The sequence below is a fragment of the Salmo salar genome, chromosome 20, assembly GCF_965601325.2.
Source record: "Salmo salar chromosome 20, fSalSal1, whole genome shotgun sequence".
Classification (NCBI taxonomy): domain Eukaryota; kingdom Metazoa; phylum Chordata; class Actinopteri; order Salmoniformes; family Salmonidae; genus Salmo; species Salmo salar.
The window spans coordinates 52,089,267-52,109,413 of record NC_138310.1 but is presented as its reverse complement, the minus strand read 5'-3'; the positions used below and the strand labels follow the sequence as shown (position 1 = coordinate 52,109,413).

Sequence of the window (20,147 nt, the reverse complement as noted above, 5' to 3'; positions counted from 1 at the left end):
ACCACTTGGGGTCCAGAGGACTGTGTTTGAAAAACCCTGGGGTAGACGAACACTGTCCATTTGCTAATCAATACACTAAATACCTGACCATTCCTTTATAATGTACATTTATTTTTCATTACAACTGTCACAGAACATCATTCAACCACTACACAGTCATTTCAACCCACAGAACTGACTCAAAGGGCTGGATACTACAGACTAGAACAGCATAGCAGCCAGTCAGTCTCACAGACACCTCCCTCACCAACACACCACGGCCAAATCACAACAATATGAAACGTTCAGATATAAATACATTGTGTGGAACAGACATGATTCTCCGTCATGTAGAATGAGGAACCATGTCTGCTCTATGCATGATATTTCTACCTGAAACAGAATGCCGGCCCTCATGTCAGACAAACCTACAGTGGGTAACATCAATGGGGGTCACTACGACATCCGTAGCTCACCGACTCCTCCTGTATTCACTTCCTTGTTCCGTTCAATGGCGGCAACCTATTCCCTATATAGTGCACTTTATAGGGAATAGGGTGCCATTTGAGACATAACCAAGGTTCTCTTTCCCTTTTCTAAATGTTTCACCACAGGCCCCATCAGGGAGGCTCAACGTGACAGACAAGCCAAACAGGCACAACAGAGTCATTTGCATAATACTATAGATCAGAGAGCAACATACGGTCTAGACTGGACTGACTGAGGTCTCTTAAAGAGTAGGGCTCCTATTGGACACGTTCTATCTGACTTCAGTAAAGTCCTTTCAATGGTTTCCCCACCAAGTCCGCTGATTTTAACTATTTAGAAACACCAATAAAATACACCAAGGGAGCCTGGCTTTAGACGTCTACCTCCGGGTCAAGCGACTATGGCTGAGAGAAACAATTGGAATCATTTATTCCCACTCCTCATAATAATAAATGCAAATACCATCAGTGCTCACCGAGCCATTCTGCCTATGCAGAACGATCTCAAGCAACAACCTCTGTGACCGATCGCTCGTCCTTCTCCTTCCCACTAAAAATCAAAAGTTCTCATTAGCTACAAGTGTTGGGAGGACATTTTTGAATCCCTTTTCATTGAACATCGCATTGCAATGTGCTCAAATAAATACGTTTCTTAAAATGTCAACGAGGAAAAAGTATCAGAGGAAGGGTTGATCCGTTCCTAAGGATGGCTTGGCTGTTGGACTGCGCTGAGGGACGTGGCCCTGCTGCTGCGTTGCCTCAGAAGGTGTAGCCAGCAGGAGGAGCCTTGTCGTCCTTGTTGCTCTCCAGGGAGAACGGGGGGATGCGCACATCAAAGTGGGAGCCGTCCGTCCTCTCGATGCGGAACGTCCCCCTGCACACAGAGCATCAGAATCTTGACCATCACACCTCTGCACTAAATGTAAGAAAGGTTGTTGATATTTTTTTTTGACGTCGGAAAGCTTTGAGTTACTCTTGCGTTTAAGATTTTTTACTTGCCTGTAAATCTGTGCAAGAGTCACTCAAACGTCAATCAGTATTTCCTGTTTCCCCAGCTTATTTTTTTACCACAAGGACCAGGTACAAATAGCAAAACCGGTTTAATAAGTCATTCTTAGACCAGGACATCCATGAACCGGCATTACTGGTACAGCGGTGTGTGCTGCTTCTACCGCCTACAGCAAGACGTTTACCACAGCAATACTCGTGTTAATAATGCAGTTCCTTTGTCATGTTACTGTGTGTAGAAGCCAAGGGCAAGCTGGGAAGAACTTACCACATGTGTCCACTGGGTGCTTGAAGGGAAACATGGCTGCTGTACTGGAAGGCTGGCTGCTCTTTGGACAACACTGGTTCCTGGGGACAAAAAACATTGGTTATGAACTCTACTCGGTCGTGGAGGTAACATACTGTATGAGTGGCTGTGTCAAATACATGCTTCCTCTGTCCTTGTTCCCCCTTGAAGCTCATTGGAGGAGGTCACCCGAAAGGAGGGACCTTAGATCCTCTCATCCAATTGGCTTGGAGAGGAATTGAGGAAACAAGGACAGAGGAAGTAAGTATTTTGCCAGCTAATAAAGTTCAGACACAACCATTGAGCGTTTGTAATTCCATAGTGTGGAGGCGGTTGTACTACTGACCCGGCCTACGACCCCGCGTCCTCGGACCGTCTCCAGGGTGCCTGACAGGCTGAAGATCCTCCAGTGTCTCTCCCTCAGTTGCACCACCTCACTGCCCATGTTCTCCAGGCGGATGCAGTACCGCCACTGTGAGAGACACATTTTGGTGAATTTGGTACACATTCTGTCGCCGTTCTTACGGTCTACATTTGTACCCTTGACTGGATATATGAGGCCTACATCATACATTGGTAAAAGTTAAAATTATTTGTCCTTTTTCAGGGAATTGTAAAAATTAACTTACCCAATACACATGAGAATTTTGAGCATCCTGAGAAAGAAAACACTATTTATTCTTTGTGCGCAGGTAGATTCAAGACCATCATAAGAATCACACAGAGTGGGAGGACTCAGGGACGATACTATTTATTTGATAGGAACTGACATAACTGGCTTTCACCAGGTCAGTTCTTTCAGATCAGTGCAATAAAAAGAAGCGGCAATGAGAGGACCGATTTTTTTGTTGAGAAAGAGCCTCACAGTCCCAACAGCGACATCGTCCTTACCCTCATGCCCATGTAGAAGGGGATGACGGTGACCCTGATGTTCTCCGTCGTCTCTCTGTGCACGTCGGACAGCTCCAGCCAGGGATGGTTCTTCTCCTGCCATGCCTTCAGAGTGTCCCTCGCACTGAACGGGGGAGCGGGGGTGGCTGGAGACACACACACACACACACTCGGTTTACAGTCGTATACACACACTTGTGAATGCTCACAAAATAACTGGATATATTGTGTACTATAAATATTGATATACAGTACCTGTGAATGTAAAAATGAAATATTAATAATTTTGAACACTATAGTACTACTGAATGTTTTTTTTTAAACTGAAAAATGGTATACTTCATAGAAGTTAATTTGTGAATATTCCCAAAAATAACTGGAAATGTACACCGAGTTCAGAAAACATTAAGGACTCTTTCCATGACAGACTGAACAGGTGAATCCAGGTGGAAGCTATGATCCCTTATTGATGTCACTTATTAAATCCACTTCAATCTGTGTAGATGAAGGGGGTGAGACAGGTTAAAGGATTTTTAAACTGAGACATGGATTGTGTATGTGTGTCATTCAGGGGGAGAATGGGCAAGACAAAATGTTGAAGTGCCTTTGATCGAGGGATGGTAGTAGGTGCCAGGAGCACCTGTGTGTGTCAAGAACAGCAACGCTGCTGGGTTTTTCACACTCAACAGTTTCCTGTGTGTATCAAGAATGGTCCACCACCCAAAGGACATCCAGCCAACTTCACACAACTGTGGGAAGCATTAGGGTCAACATGGGCCAGCATCCCTGTGGAACGCTTTCGTCACCTTGTAGAGTCCCTGCCCCGACAAATAGGGACTGTTCTGAAGGCAAAGGGGGGGGGGGGGGGGGGGGGTGCAGCTCAATATTAGGAAAGTGTTCTTAATTTACATTTTAGTCATTTAGCAGACGCTCTTATCCAGAGCGACTTACAGTAGTGAATGCATACATTTCATTTCATGCATTTTTTTAAATTAATTTTTTTATATTTTAATTTTAATTTTTTTTTTGTACTGGCCCCCCGTGGGAATCGAACCCACAACCCTGGCGTTGCACACACCATGCTGGCGTTGCAAACACCATGCTCTACCAACTGAGCCACAGGGAAGACTAATGTTTTGTACTCTGTTTATACTACGCTGTACAATGAGTGGCTGGTTCTTACTTTTGTCAGGGTTGAACATGAGGAAGCGCTCAAACAGCTCGTGCTGGATGGGGACCTGCTCTGTGGAGTTGTAGGGCAGGATGTCTTCATGACTCACATAGTCCAGACCTGAAACACACACAATGACAGCCAGGCAGAATGGCAGTCAGGAGGGAGGCTGGCAAGGACAGAAGTAGTACAAGGAAGTAACTAGGGTAGTAATGCAAAATCACGTGGACGCCAAAATTATACACACACGACAGTGCCATTTGCGTATCAGAACTCAAAGCATTTTTGTGGGATTGAAAAAAACCTCTGATTATTTTTAACAACTCTGCTAGCCAATTGTCCTGTTTGAAACTGAATCAAAACATGTAGCCATTTACTACCCAGGAAGCAGCAGATCATGTGTCGTTTACCTGGGATGGCATAGAGGGCTCTGCTGTCGTCATGGTTTGCCAGGAACGTCACTGCTTCTGTCTGAGACCTCTGAGACTGTCAACACAACAGGAGAAACATCTAGAAGACTGGCAGATGTCATCATTTAGGCCGAGTCAGTATGTACAGTACAGTACGAACATTGCATTGGTAGTGTTCAGCGGAAACGTACTATGTGAGGACAGTCCCGCGTGTCGATGAGGACCTGGTAGTAGGTATGAGTTCTCCCCTTCACCTCCTTTGACCCGTGAGAACCAGGAGGCTCTGGCTTGCTGAGGGAATGAGCACGGGTGTTAATAATAAGACAAATGACCCATTCAAAATCAACATAGAACACACATCAACAAAATCAATAAAATAACTCCTGGCCCTACCGCTGGGAGATGCAATACGTACCTGTCAGACATGGGAGGAATGATATCCCGGTCATAGATACGGGCGTGCCAGGGGAACAACACTATCCCTCTGTAGCCAAACACACTATGAAGGAAGAGCTGAGGAGAGAACATGGAGAAACATAGACTTGAGGTTGGAAAGAACTTTGTGACAAGGGCTACTACAGTATACATACACCGGACCACATAAACCTAGGACTATGGTCCATTCACAGAGGACTGGCTTCCCCAGACACAGATTATGACTAGTCCCGAAATAAAAAGCAAACGCAATGACAAATCTTTTTTTAGTCCAGAATTAGGCATAATCTGTGTCTGGGAATCAAGCCGGCCCCTAATGTTTAGGCCTATGACAGTGAGGCAAAAGATGATTATGAGGGGGGAAGGCCAGGACCAATAGTTCTGGTCTGGGTGGGTAAACTGCACGGCGCTGCCTCTCTTACCTGGCCTGTTTCATATTTGCCGTGCTGCTTCAGCGCCTCAAACACTCCCACCGTCTCCAGAACCTTCCCCTCTGGCCTGTTCCTGCCAAATACAGGCCACACTATGACAAACTGGAGCAAAATCACCTCACACTAGAGGTGTTCACAGGTCCACCCGAACACCTGAGACCCGACCCAGACCCTATTTGTTAACCAGAAGAGCAACTTGGCTGATAAACATTTTTTTTGTCACTCTGGTCCAAATCAAGTCTGGTGTTATTGTATGTTTGTTTATTCCATGTGTAACTCTGTTGTTTGTGTCGCACTGTTTTGCTTCATCTTGGCCAGGTCGCAGTTGTAAATGAGAACTTGTTCTCAACTGGCCTACCTGGTTAAATAAAAAGGTGAAATAAATAAAGTTAGGGTACGGGTCTAGGTCTGGTTGTCATCGGGTCCAGTTGGGTTTGGGTCTGACTGTTCCCCTTTTTTATTTAATTTAAATGATCAGGTCCAGGTCTGATTGTCCTTGGGTCCAACTTTATGGAGCCAAGAAGACCTGTACATCACACTGTAGAACTACATTAGTCTCACATAGCCAAGTGTTGGAGCAGCTTGGAAATGGAACCTAGTACACACAAACCACAACATGAGCACTGAAATGACAGGAACACACAGGTCACCTCCTAGTCAACCCCTTGGACTAAAGCTTCATCTCAATCACAAATCAGACAAGATTGAATAAAACATCTCGATTTATCAAAGTTCAAACAAACAAATACCAAGTCTAATCTCGTCATTCCCTTTGACTCTTCAATGAATTATAATTGTGAACAACAGCTGGTTGTGTTCCAAGTCCCTCATTAATTTATGGATCTATTCTTCAAAACATGGCGGGGAAACATCCATATTATTATCAGATGATACGGAGGTGGAAGAGCTCAGCCCGAAGGCTGGTATGTTCATCAGCTGCCTTGGCGATTACTGGCAGAGGTTGTCCCTTGGATTATTATACTGGTCACTGACAAGAAAGCACGACCAGGCTGGTGAAATGCCAAAACAAATACATTGTTAAAAATGGAGGGTTAGATCGTTAACATGTTTCATCATTTCATGGAGATTTCATCATAACAAAAATAAGTTCTCATTCAGGGAGAAAAGGTGAGAACAGGACAGTAATATCTTACATAAGGGTTACATAAACTAAAGTCAGAATTACAAGCTGGTGCTGGATCGGCCTTCCAATTGCTAACATTCTGGTCTCCATGTCGACGAAAGCCCTCCACCTTTACTCCCTTGGCATGAGGGGCGCAAAGGAAATTGGACCCATTTACTCTGTGCTGGCTCAAGCCAACCTGCTCTCTTATGCAATCAACAGCAGATAGGCCCAAAGCTCTGAGTGGAAGAACGTAGACAAAAAGTGAACTAGCTAATATAGGCCAGATATATGTTGCTAACTTCCTACTACTGTTCCAATGTCAGTTTTTCTAGATAAGTGGCTTAGTGTACATGTAGGTCTACACGAGGTCTTCACGGGTCCACCCGGATACCTGACACCCGAGTGGGCCTGGGCCTGAAATTCTAACTTTTCGCTTGGGTCAGGTCCTGTTTGTCACCGGGTCTCTGGAACTACAGCTGATAGACCCAAGTGGACCCGACCACAGCTCTGTATAGCCCATAGCATATGATTTTATGCTAATAAAGTGCATTTATTGACTTACAGAAGGCCTAGCCAACATATAGAGCTATTCGTTAACCAGAAGAGCAGCTAGGCTGATAAACTAAATGTTGTCACTTGGGTCTGGTCCTAGATCCAGACCCATTAGGATACGGGTTGATTCGGGTTTGAGTGTTCTCTTTTTGGACCCGAGAAGAATTCTATAACACTCCAACTTTGAACTCAGTCTGAAAACAACCACGATTGCAGCTAGGGCTGACCCCATTTAGTCGACTGGTCGATTGTTTGGTCGATAGGCTGTTGGTCGACCGAGATTTCTTTAGTCGAGGAGTAGCAAGGAGAAAAAAAAGTGTGTACAAGACACCTCTGATTCGCATCGGTCTGCGTGGAATAATCATTGTTGAGGCCGTGGGAATGGCACAATCCATCTCTAAGATGTGCCTGTGAAATTGTTTATGGTTATATTACGAAAGAACAATGGTGCAAATAATATTTTATAACAAATGCGCTTTCTCCTGCATTGGATAGCGGTCAATGTCCGTGGTTTGTAAATGATCCATATACATCTACAGATGTGAGACAGGTCCTGTTTCTGTTGCCTGTTTAATAGCCTACTGATTCTGTAAGTGCCAAGACTCAGGCAACCACAAGTCAGATAAACAATTTCACAAATTTGACAGTTTCTCTTTACTGTGCTGTAATAAAACGCCTTACACTTTCAGCCTCTCTGGTATCATTTATTTAGAGTTTTTTACACTTACAAATTATATTCATAATAATAACCCCCCTTTTCTTGATCTCCTTATTGTTATTACTATTATGATCATTATAATAAAAAATGGTTATTATCATTAGTAAGCTTAGTATAGCAGCCTTGTATAACCACCGTTGAGCTGTAGCCCTAAGAGCACATCCTGATTTAGTTTTAATACCATAACTTACAACACTCTACCATACTTCTATAGGCTACAGTAGCGTAATCAAAAATGTACTTGGTTCATGTCGTCGCACAGGATACGAGTCACTCATGATTTGAAATGCAATCAAGGATTTTAGTAAAACAATTTTTTTTTAAAGCGACCCTTGAATAATTAGTGTACATAAATAGCCATTCCATTTTGAATGAATGCGACTGCTTTTAGTCTTTGCTGTAATAAAGGCTTTGCAAAAAAAGTGTTACAGAATCTCTGGTATGTTTATAATTTATATAGTGTTGATTATATTGTTCAAAATGGTCAGGAAAATGATATTGTAATCTAACAGCACCTGTTTGGCATACATAATATGCACGCAGCGCTTGCTAGTTAACCTTTTCTTGAGCTCCAGTATTTTCCACAACTAGTCAAATTTATTCCACACATCCGACTTCCCCTTCACCTCCTGAACAACCAGTAAACATTCCCCTTTATTTGTCATGTCCTCTGCATCCATTATGCTGTCACGTGTTACAGTGTTTTGTAGTTTTTCCTTTTCTAACCAATTTATTGGTGCAATTATGATATAGGTCAGGCCCTATTGGTCCTGTGCATTCAATGCATACATGTGTCATGTGATGAGAGCAAGGGTTGAGGGAAGAGAATGTTTTTCCTAAACAAATGAGGGATTTCGGTAACAGAACTTTTAGAATTTTAGCAGTATAATAAGAGACCGGTAGCAGGAGCCGTTGTGTGTGTGTAGAATGAATGTACAACATACAGTGCATTCAGAAATTATTCAGACCACTTGACTTTTGTTATGTTACAGCCTTATTCTAAAATGGATTAACGACAAAGTGAACCGGTTTAGAAATGTTGGCAAATTTATTTAAAATAAAAAACACAATACTCAGACCCTTTGCTATGGGACTCAGGTGCATCCTGTTTCCATTGATCATCCTTGAGATGTTTCTACAACTTGATTACCTGTGGTAAACTCAATTGATTGAACATGATTTGCAAAGGCACACACCTGTCTATATAAGGTCCCACAGTTGACAGTGCGTTTCAGAGAAAAAAAACCAAGCCATGAGGTCGAAGGAATTGTCCGTAAAAAACGAGACAGGTTTGTGTCGAGGCATAGATCTGGGGAAGGGTACCAAAAAAAAAAATTCTGCAGCATTGAATATCCAAGAGCACAGTGGCCTCCATCATTCTTAAATGGAAGAAGTTTGGAACCACCAAGACTCTACCTGGAGCTGGCCGCCCAGCCAAACTGAGCAATCGGGGGGAGAAGGACCTTGGTCAGGGAGGTGACCAAGAACCCGATGGTCACTCTTGACAGAGCTCTAGAATTCCTCTGTATATGGGAGAATCTTCCAAAAGGACAACCGTCACTGTAGCACTCCACCAATCAGGCCTTTATGGTAGAGTGGCCAGATGGAAGCCATGCCTCAGTAAAAGGCTCATGACAGCCCGCTTCGAGTTTGCTAAGAGGCACCTAAAGGACTCGGACGATGAGATACAAGATTCTCTGGTCTGATGAAACCAAGATTGAACTCTTTGGCCTGAATGCCAAGCGTCACGTCTGGAGGAAACCTGACACCATCCCTACGGTGAAGCATGGTGGCAGCATCATGCTGTGCGGATATTTTTCAGCAGCAGGGAAGGGGAGACTAGTCAGGATCGAGGGAAAGATGAATGGAGCAATGTACAGAGAAATCCTTGGTGAAAACCTGCTCCAGAGTGCACAGGACTCAGACTGGGGCAAAGGGTCACCTTCCAACAGGACAATGACCCTAAGCACACAGCCAAGACAATGCAGGAGTGGCTTCGGGACAAGTCTCAATGTGCTTGAGTGGCCCGGCCCAGCCAGAGCCAGGACTGGAACAAAATCAAACATATCTGGAGAGACATGATAATAGCTGTGCAGCAACACTCCCCATCCAACCTGACAGAGCTTGAGAGGATCTGCAGAGAAGGATGAGAGAAACTCCCCAAATACTTGTGTGCCAAGCTTGTAGCGTCATACCCAAGAAGACTCAAGGCTATAATCGCTGAAAATGGTGCATCAACAAAGTACTGAGTAAAGGGTTTGAATACTTATGTAAATGTGATATATTTCTTATATACATACACACATTTGCAACAAACAAAAATGTTAAACTGTTTTTGTTTTGTCATTATGGGGTTGTGTCCAGATTGAGGGGGGAAAGAAACAATTTAATACATTTTAGAATAAGTCTGTAACGTAACAAAATGTGGAAAAAGGGAAGGGGTCTGAATACTTTCAGAATGCACTGTGTGTGTGTGTGTGTGTGTGTGTATATGAGTGAGTGAATGTGTGCTAAGGTGCAGAGAATCAGAGAAGGTGGTCAGTCCAGTTCAAGTGTTCAGCTGTCTGATGGCTTGTAGATAGAAACTGTCTCGGAGTCTAGTTATGAATACTGAAATATGCACAGCTCTGCTTGCATGTTAAGTTCTATAAGCTGCGTGTGTTATCAAGCGCAACAAAGTGCCAACATATGACACTGTTTGATATGACAGAGTTTGATATGTAAGTTGGGATATACTCAAAACAAATTGATTTGTCTGACAACAGGAGCTTGTGCAATGTGACAATCATTGTTGTTCTAGGCAACATATCTGCCAATCATATATTATAGTTAGGCACTTTCCTGTAAGTTCTGTTGTGCAAGTTTCTATCCAAGCTGACTTCTTGCCAAGTGTTGCGCAATCATGGTTAACTTAATCAGAGCATTCATTTTCCTACATTAGCTAGTGAGATCACACACACACAGTCAAAAGTTGACACACCTACTCATTGAAAGATCTTTATTTTTACAATTTAACCGTGTAGAATAGTTTATGTCTTCACTATGAAATAACATATGTTATCATGTAGTAAGCAACAACATAAGTGTTAAACACATCAAAATATATTTTATATTTGAGATTCTTCAAAGTAGCCACCTTTTGCCTTGATGACAGCTTTGCACACACTTGGCATTCTCTCAACCAGCTTCATGAGGTAGTCACCTGGCATGCATTTAATTTTAAAAGTTCATTTTTGGAATTTCTTTCCTTAATGCGTTTGAGCCAATCAGTTGTGTTGTGACAAGGTAGGGGTGCTATACAGAAGATAGCCCTATTTGGTAAAAGACCTAGTCCATATTATGGCAAGAACATGAAGGTCAGCCAATCTGAAAATGTAAACAACTTTGAACATTTCTTCAAGTGCAGTCAAAAACCATCCAGTGCTTTGATGAAACTAACTCTCATGAGGACCACCACAGGAAAGGAAGACCCAGTGTTACCTCTGCTGCAGAGGATAAGTTCATAAGAGTTACCAGCCTCAAATTGCAGCTCAAATAAATGCTTCAGAGTTCAAGTAACAGACATCTCAAAAGCAACTGTTCAGAGGAGACTGCATGAATCAGGCCTTCATGGTCAAATTGCTGCAAACAAACCACTACTAAAAGGACACCAATATGAAGAAGAGACCTGCTTGGGCCAGGAAACATAAGCAATGGACATTAGACCGGTGGAAAATTGTCCTTTGATCTGATGAGTCCAAATTTGACATTTTTGGTTCCAACCGCCATGTCTTTGTGAGACACAGAGTAGGTGAATGGATGATCTCCGCATGTGTGGTTCCCACCATGAAGCATGGAGGAGGTGGTGTGATGGTGCTTTGCTGGTGACACTGTCTGATTTATTTAGAATTCAAGTCACACTTAACAAGCATGGCTACCACAGCATTCTGCACCAATACGGCATCCTATCTGGTTTGCGCTTAGTGGGACTATAATCTGTTTTTCAACACTACAATGACCCAACACACCTCCAGACTGTGTAAGGGCTATTTGACCAAGAAGGAGAGTGATGGAGTGCTGCATCAGAATACCTGGCCTCCACAATCACTCCTTCAAGACTGTTGGAAAAGCATTCCAGGTGAAGCTGATTGAGATAATGCCAAGAGTGTGCAATGCTGTCATCAAGGCAAAGGGTGGCTACTTTGAAGAATCCCAAATATAAAACATATATTTGGATTGGTTTAACACTTTTTTTTGGCTACTAATGATTCCATATGTATTATTTCATAGTTGATGTCTTCACTATTATTCTACAATGTAGAAATAGTAATAAAAACCCTTGAGTGAGAAGGTGTCCAAACTTTTGACTGGTACTGTATGAGAGAGAACTGAAGTGCATTGCTTGTACGCTCAACCAGGTAGTTATAACTAGTTAACTAGCTGTCAATCTTATAGTTAGCGACGGCAGCTAAAGTAGTGGAGGCATGGCAGCATCAATGATGCAGCATTCAAGACAGTGGACAAACTTTCTAAATTACATTAGCTAGCTAGCTAGGACACATTAGCTTAGAAGGTACCCCTTACCGTGACGACATGAACCTCGTCTGCTGAATGTTGGGCAATCCACATGCTAAACACGGTAACCGGGGTCTCTTCACCTCAAGTCCACTACTCCCTTCAATAACACCCAATATTCTATGTGTGTGTTTCTTGTTGTATTTACTGACAACAGTCAGAAAGCCTCGTCGTATTGCACAAGCAGCCATCTTTCCTACTTCTGCACATGCACGCCGAGGCTCACGTGTATAAAAGCGTGCGAATTTCAAAGTTGATTTAAAGGTACAATGCAGACGTTTTTATCTCAATATCAACTCATTTCTGGGTAACAAAGTGCCTTGCTATCAAAGAGAAATTTCTCAAGCAAGAATTTAACTAGGACTGTCTAGGGGTGTTCTTAGAGTGGAGTGGAAAACGGAAAACTAGCTGTTTTTGGCAAAGAGGTTTGGAAATCTCTCTCTTGTTGGTCTACTAAATAATTTACTGCCAAAACTCCATCCCACCGCAACAGCCCACCACTAAAAGGGCATTATCATAATTGTTCACAATTTCACAGTATTATGCCAACCTTACAGTGTGGAAATATATATATAAAACACAAGAATATCACCTTTTTGACTGCACTGGGCCTTTAAAAAGTTTAATTTTAGCATTGGCACCGGATTTGGGATGGAGGTTTAGGCCGCCACATTACGTCACATAGCGATCTGATTATAATGGACCAATAATCGTTCATCTTGCATTTGCCTATTCATTTCATATTTGCATATGTACCCTCCTACTCTAGAATGAGAGAGGGACTTCTTCTGTCAAAAACACCTCTTGTCCTAAGCTACTAACGTTAGCTGGCTAACAGTACTGTGTGGATATAAAAAATAATGACAGATCTTTTGATTACTCATATTTTCATCTGGACACCATGCAAAGTGAAGCTACAGCTTTCAATAATGTGTTGCCTTGAATTCACCTGGTGCCATCGACGACACAGAGCTCAGTCAAGAAAGTCAGAAAAAAAAAGTTAATGCCGAGTGAGAATGATAGTTTAACTTACTTCCAGTCTTTTGCTGTGAATCATTCATTCATACACAGGTAAAAAGACTAACGTTATATTTCACTGCACCTATCCGCTGTATGTGACACTTTTTTGTTGTTGCTACATTTGCATACATTTTTTGTTCAACTGTATCAAGTTGTTTGCTTTGCTAGCTTTAACGAACATCGTTAGACTCCAGCCACCCAAGCCATAGACCTTTCTCTCTGCTTCCGCACGGCAAGCGGTACCGGTGCATCAAGTCTGACAACAACAGGCTCCTGAACAGCTTCAATCCCCAAGCCATAATACTGCTAAATGGCGAACAAAATGCCTACACAGACCATATGAGTTGACCCTTGTATAAAAAAATATTAAAAAACACTTTCTATGCACACTCACACTCCAACACACACATTTATATTGACTCTACACTCACACACAATCTTCATTTACGCTGCTGCTACTGTTTATCATACACCATGCCTAGTCACCTTACCCCTATACATATCTACCTCTATCACTCCAGTCTCCCTGCACATTGTAAATATGGTATAGGAACTGACCCTGTATCATAGCCTCTTACTTTCTCATGTCCATCTTATTTATATTTGTCGTGTTTTTGTTCTACCTTATGTTATTTCAGTACTACGTTGATATTGGATACTGCATTGTTGGGTTTAGAACTAGCAAGAAAAACATTTCACTGTACTTGTGCACGTGACTTTAAAACTTGAAACTTTTTGTTCACCCTCGTTGATTCACAGATGGAGCAGAGGCAGCTTTATAGTTGCATATTATTGGTTAGTTAGCTAGCTGACAGGCAGCTGCATACTATACTGGTTTCCACTAGATAGCACAAACAGTCAAAATTGGCTATAAGAATTCATGAAAACTTAAAATGAATTTAAGGTTAGGCATAAGGTTAGGTTTAAAATAACATTTTAATAAGAACATTTGAAGAAATAGGCAGGGTTTACAGCTGTGGTAACTAGTGACGACCCTGCATACTAGCTAGTTAGCCTTACGTTAGCTGGGTTAATGTTGATTGCTCATGCGTTTGTTACCATCATCTTTGTCATTATTCTCAATGTTTCATAATCAATGTGGTTCGACTGCTAATCGAAACATATACGTCAGTGGTACACACTGGCTGTTATTATTGTAGCTATCTAAATTGGCTACACAGTACGTATAGCTAGGTCGTTGTTTGTACATTCAACTACGTACGATACGTCGTAACACGGAACAAAGTAAAGATTGCGCCAGAAGGGGTCTGTTTTTTCAACTTTTCTCAAATACTATTTGTCCATTGTCTTGTCAATCAAAGTTTGACACTAACAGATTAGTTGTAAGCCCATTCGTTTTCATTGCAGCCCTGTTTGAACGCATAGTTACGCTAATGCCGTATTCACGATACTCAGTGAGTCAACTCGCATCCAGCTCCAGTAGCTGGTAATTCTGAAGTTAAATGTTGTTTTTTAATCTAGCTAGTTACCTTGTGTTTGCATTGCTAGTGCTTGGTTTGACTGAAAGCAAGCGGGTTAAGTATTGGGCAGGCAACCTCTGTGACTTGTTTTTTAGCTCGTGAATTCTAATGTAGTTTACGAAAGTTCAATCAGGAAGACTGGTCTGAATGCTCGTTTAACTTTCCCAGCAAAAGGGTACCGGCATATGTCATTAGCATTCATCGGAGATGCCATACCCGATTAAGTCATTTCCATATTGTATTATGTCTCTTGTTAATTCACGTTTTTTATTTTTTATTGATCCTTTATTTAACTTGGCAAGTCAGAAGAACAAATTGTTATTTACAACCACTGCCAAACCCAGACGACGCTGGGCCAATGGTGTGCCTTTGGGACTTCCAATCACGGCTGGATGTGATACAGCCTGGAGTTGAACCAGGGACTGTCGTGTCGCCTCTTGCACTGAGGCGACACCGCTGCGCCACTCGGGATACCAAGCCTGTACTCAATTGAAGTACAGTTGCAGCAGTCAACAGGCAATAACTAGCTATAGGAGATGAATGAATACATGTTTAACTCGAACCTATTTTTCTGGAATTTGTCTTTCAGCATAGAAAGAACCTGCCTCTCCTACACAAGTGAATCAACGAGGATGAACAAGCAGCACTTTAGGTATTTTGTCTTTGAATTGCCTAACCTTATGATAATAGATCGGATTACTGAATTAAATCATCCTGCCTGGTCTAGCTGGTTTGTGACCTCACTACTTACAGGAATACATGATCATACATATTTCAGTTATGGACTATCATATATTACATTGTTACATATTTAAAAAAAATTATAAAAATGGGATTGTAAAATGTAACTTTGTCACCTTGCAAACAGGTTGATAACTGCACAATTTCCTTCCATTCATGATCCCATTTCTTATATATGATAGTTGTCATGCCATGTTACCATAGGAGTTGGCTAATATAGCACAAACAGATCAAAGAACAAGCTAACATTTGGCTGATTGTCAGAACAGAAAGAGTGAAACTTCAGTGTACTTGAGGACGACTTGAGCAATTATTTACTTTGTTACAGGGAAGATAGAAAGGAGAACAAGATGTGGTTTGCTTGTTTGTCACCTGAATGCGAGGGCAAGCGGTTGTTTAGGATGTTACGGTTATGATAGTAATGTAGGCTCTAACTTGCACTTTGTTTTAAGGTTTGAATGAAAATATATTTCCCTAACCTTATTCTTTCAATAACGTTATTTTTAATTATTATTATATTACTTGTGTATGTCTGTCCTTATCATATGTAGGACACAATGCTTTCTGTAATTTGTTTCGGTGCAGATATGTGTTTTAATATACTATTTGGATAAGAAAGTTTCTGATCATGGGACATGTCATCGAATTTTCGAAAAGTGCCATCAGTCACTAAAACAGGTGTTATTTTGTAAGGATCAGAATATAAATACCTTTTACTGTGAACAAGTTATACCTTCCACAGCTTGAGTTCTAAAACAATAACTTGAAAAGATACCCAGCTAGCAGATTTGATTCAGTTGGTTAATTTCTTCAACAGATGATCAGGTCTATATAATTATCAAACATATATATTGGTAGTAGAAAGGAAACACAGACTCTGAAGTATTAAGATTCTCCTTTAGTAATACAACTGCTGGTACAGAGTACCGTATATGATCGCTCTCCCCAGGTTCTGCGAGGTGTCTAAGACATCCTGCAGCTTATATAGGTATAGGTTCATAACAAGGTGACATTTCACAACAGATAAGTCTAAGCATCTTCTGCCAGGTGGTGGGTTCCATCAAGCCTGCCTTGGCCTTGTATTCTCAGAACCTCAGACAGTCATAGTGGCACCCAGACAGGAGGAGTATGAGCGTAGGCGGTTTCTGCCTTCTGATAGTGTCTACAGGGCACCACTCAAAACTTGTGTAAACACACAAACACACACACACACACACACACACACACACACACACACACACACACACACACACACACACACACCACACAGAGGTCTCCTAAGAGAAGACCTTACAGTTTATCATAACACAATTTATTAACCCTTTAAAAGGTATGAGGCCTTGGTTTAACCCCTTCAATTCCTTGGAAGTTGTGGGAATGTACGTTTTTCTGAACGTTTTTTAAATGTTCTGAGAACGGAAGTGAACATTTCGCCTGTTCTGGTAATGTTTATTTTTAGGTTGCAGGGAGGTTGTGAGAATGTTTTACTCTGGTTCTATTAAAGTTTTCCTGGGAGGTTTTATTAACACGGAGAACAGAAATTATAGGTTATTTGGAGTTTTTGAATAATTTCTTAACTTACACTGAATGTTTCAATAACACTTTTAATAACACTGCTAGCATATTTTGGGTTAACTTTTTTGAACTCCAAGCACATATAGGACACATGGAAATTCGTTTGCTTAGGCGTGAATCATGCAAACACATTTTGTATTGTGACAGCATCAGTGAGATTTGAACCTATAGTAAAGTACAGATACCCCCCAAAATGACTTATGTAGTACTTTAAAGTATTTTTACTTAAGTACTTTACACTACTGGGAATTAGTCCACTGCGCCACCAATATTGAGCTAACATGCCTTATTTCTTTACCCATACAAAGTTGTTCATTTTAGTCTGTCCAAACAAACCTAATTTCAAAGAAAACTAGAACTTATTAAGATCAGGTGTGGCCATTTAGTGGGTGAGGCCAACACACCTGAAACCACTTAACAAGATACAGAATGTTTTGTTGATGCTGAGAATGGAATGTATATGTTTTTAAATAACATTTTAAGAATGTACACTGAACTTAACCAACGTTTTCTTAACAGTCTGAGGACAGAATGTATGTTTTTAAATAACATTCTTAGAAAGTACCACCCTGCATCCCACTGCTGGCTTGCCTCTGAAACTAAGCAGGGTTAGTCCCTGGATGGGAGACCAGATGCTGTTGGAGTGCCAATAGGAGGCCCTCTTTCCTCCTGGTCTAAAATAAAAAAATATCCCAATGACCCAGGGCAGTGATTGGGGACATTGCTCTGTGTAGAGTCCCGTCTTTCCGATGGAAGGATAAACGAGTATCCTGACTCCCTGTGGACTCTAGTGGTGTTAACCCTGGTGTCCTGGCTAAATTCCCAATTTGGCCCTCATACTATCATGGCCACCTAATCATCCCCAGCATCCAATTGGCTCATTCATCCCCCTGTAACTATTCCCTAGGTTGTTGCTGAAAATGAGAATGTGTTCTCAGTTATCTTACCTGGTAAAATAAATAAATGCAATGTACAGTAGTATAAATAATAGAATGAGCTATGTTAAGTATACAGTTTTCAAATACGCAGTACCAAAACACCATGGCAAATTGGATAGAATTGCAGGAAGTTAGTTTCCGGACCACAATCCGTAATAAAAATATATACTGTGCCTTCGTAAAGTATTCAGACCCCTTGATTTTTTCCCCCACATTTTTTTAGGTTACAGCTTTATTCTGAAATGGATTAAATAGTTTTTCCCCCTCACCAATCTACACACAATACCCCATAATGACAAGGCAAAAGTTATATTTTTTCAAATTTATAAAAAATAAAATAATGAAATATCAAATTTACATAAGTATTCAGACCCTTTACTCAGTACTTTGTTGAAGCACATTTGGCAGTGATTACAGTCTTGAGTCTTGGGTATGATGCTACAAGCTTGGCACACCTGTATTTGTGGAGTTTCTCTCATCCTTCTCTGCAGATTCTCTCAAGCTCTATCAGGTTGGATGGGGAGTATTGCTGAACAGCTATTTTCATGTCTCTCCAGAGATGTTCGATCAGGTTGAAGTTCAGGCTCTGGCTGGGCCACTGCATTGTCCAATGGGCTCCCGAGTGGCACAGAGGTTTAAGGCACTCCATCTCAGTGCTAGAGGTGTCACTACAGACACCCTGGTTCAAATCCAGTCTGTATCACAACCGGTCGTGATTGGGAGTCCCATAGTGTGGCGCACATTTGACCCAGCATTGTACGGGTTTTGCCGGTGTAGGCCGTCATTGTAAATAAGAATTTGTTCTTAACTGACTTGCCTAGTTAAATAAAGTTTGAATAAAAAATATATAAACAAATTGACTTGGCTGTGTGCTTACGGTCATTGTCCTGTTGGAAGGTGAACCTCAAATCAAATTGGTCACATACACATGGTTAGCAGATGTTATTGCGAGTGTAGCGAAATGCTTGTGCTTCTAGTTCCGACAGTGCAGAAAAATCAACAAGTAATCTAACAATTCCACAACAACTACAGTGGGGGAAAAAAGTATTTGATCCCCTGCTGATTTTGTACGTTTGCCCACTGACAAAGAAATGATCAGTCTATAATTTTAAAGGTAGGTTTATTTGAACAGTGAGAGACAGAATAATATCAAAAATATCCAGAAAAACGCATGTCAGAAATGTTATAAATTGATTTGCATTTTAATGAGGGAAATAAGTATTTGACCCCCTCTCAATCAAAAAGATGTCTGGCTCCCAGGTGTCTTTTATACAGGTAACGAGCTGAGATTAGGAGCACACTCTTAAAGGGAGTGCTCCTAACCGCAGCTTGTTACCTGTAAAAAAGACACCTGTCCACAGAAGCAATCAATCAATCAGATTCCAAACTCTCCACCATGGCCAAGACCAAAGAGCTCTCCAAGAATGTCAAGGAGAAGATTGTAGACCTACACAAGGCTGGAATGGGTTACAAGACCATCGCCAAGCAGCTTGGTGAGAAGGTGACAACATTTGGTGCGATTATTCGCAAATGGAAGAAACACAAAATAACTGTCGATATCCCTCGGCCTGGGGCTCCGTGCAAGATCTCACCTCGTGGAATTGCAATGATCATGAGAACGGTGAGGAATCAGCCCAGAACTACACGGGAGGATCTTGTCAATGATCTCAAGGCAGCTGGGACCATAGTCACCAAGAAAACAATTGGTAACACACTACGCCGTGAAGGACTGAAATCCTGCAGCGCCCGCAAGGTCCCCCTGCTCAAGAATACATATACATGCCCATCTGAAATTTGCCAATGAACATCTGAATGACTCAGAGGACAACTGGTGAAAGTGTTGTGGTCAGATGAGACCAAAATGGAGCTCTTTGACGTCAACTCAACTCACCGTGTTTGGAGGAGGAGGAATGCTGCCTATGACCCCAAGAACACCATCCCCACCATCAAACATGGAGGTGGAAACATTATGCTTTGGGGGTGTTTTTCTGCTAAGGGGACAGGACAACTTCACCACATCATTTGACGGGGCCATGTACTGTCAAATCTTGGGTGAGAACCTCCTTCCCTCAGCCAGGGCATTGAAAATGGGTCGTGGATGGGGATTCCAGCATGACAATGACCCAAAACACACGGCCAAGGCAACAAAGGAGTGGCTCAAGAAGAAGCACATTAAGGTCCTGGAGTGGCCTTGCCAGTCTCCAGACCTTCATCCCATAGAAAATCTGTGGAGGGAGCTGAAGGTTCGAGTTGCCAAACGTCAGTCTCAAAACCTTAATGACTTGGAGAAGATCTGCAAAGAGGAGTGGGACGAAATCCCTCCTGAGATGTGTGCAAACCTGG

The 20,147-nt window shown here is 41.8% G+C and overlaps 1 protein-coding gene across 2 annotated transcripts; it reads right to left on the bottom strand.

Annotated features, from left to right (window-relative positions):
• Positions 1-90: 90 nt before the first annotated feature.
• Positions 91-12,292, bottom strand: LOC106580781 (polymerase delta-interacting protein 2). Of its 2 annotated transcripts, none has more exons than XM_014162187.3 (11): positions 12,059-12,292; positions 5,091-5,172; positions 4,649-4,746; positions 4,425-4,524; positions 4,234-4,309; positions 3,836-3,943; positions 2,653-2,798; positions 2,391-2,417; positions 2,108-2,233; positions 1,744-1,823; positions 91-1,341 (listed from the first exon to the last, which is right to left on the bottom strand). In XM_014162187.3, exons 1-11 carry the CDS (start codon positions 12,238-12,240, stop codon positions 1,227-1,229), a joined length of 1,140 nt encoding a protein of 379 aa, XP_014017662.1. In that variant the 5' UTR covers positions 12,241-12,292; the 3' UTR covers positions 91-1,226. The 2 variants fall into 2 exon arrangements, with proteins under 2 accessions (XP_014017662.1, XP_014017663.1); XM_014162188.3 differs by having other exon boundaries at positions 5,091-5,166; positions 12,059-12,290.
• Between the last annotated feature and the right edge of the window lie 7,855 nt (positions 12,293-20,147).

Bases quoted from the DNA above. Each gene is read 5' to 3' on its own strand.
- LOC106580781 (XM_014162187.3), bottom strand. From the start codon at position 12,240: ATGGCTGCTTGTGCAATACGACGAGGCTTTCTGACTGTTGTCAGTAAA. The intron at 2,799-3,835 runs GTAAGAACCAGC...GTGTGTCTCCAG, and splicing joins CATGTTCAACCCTGACAAAA to CCACCCCCGCTCCCCCGTTC. The intron at 1,342-1,743 runs GTAAGTTCTTCC...CTCTGTGTGCAG, and splicing joins GCACCCAGTGGACACATGTG to GGGGACGTTCCGCATCGAGA.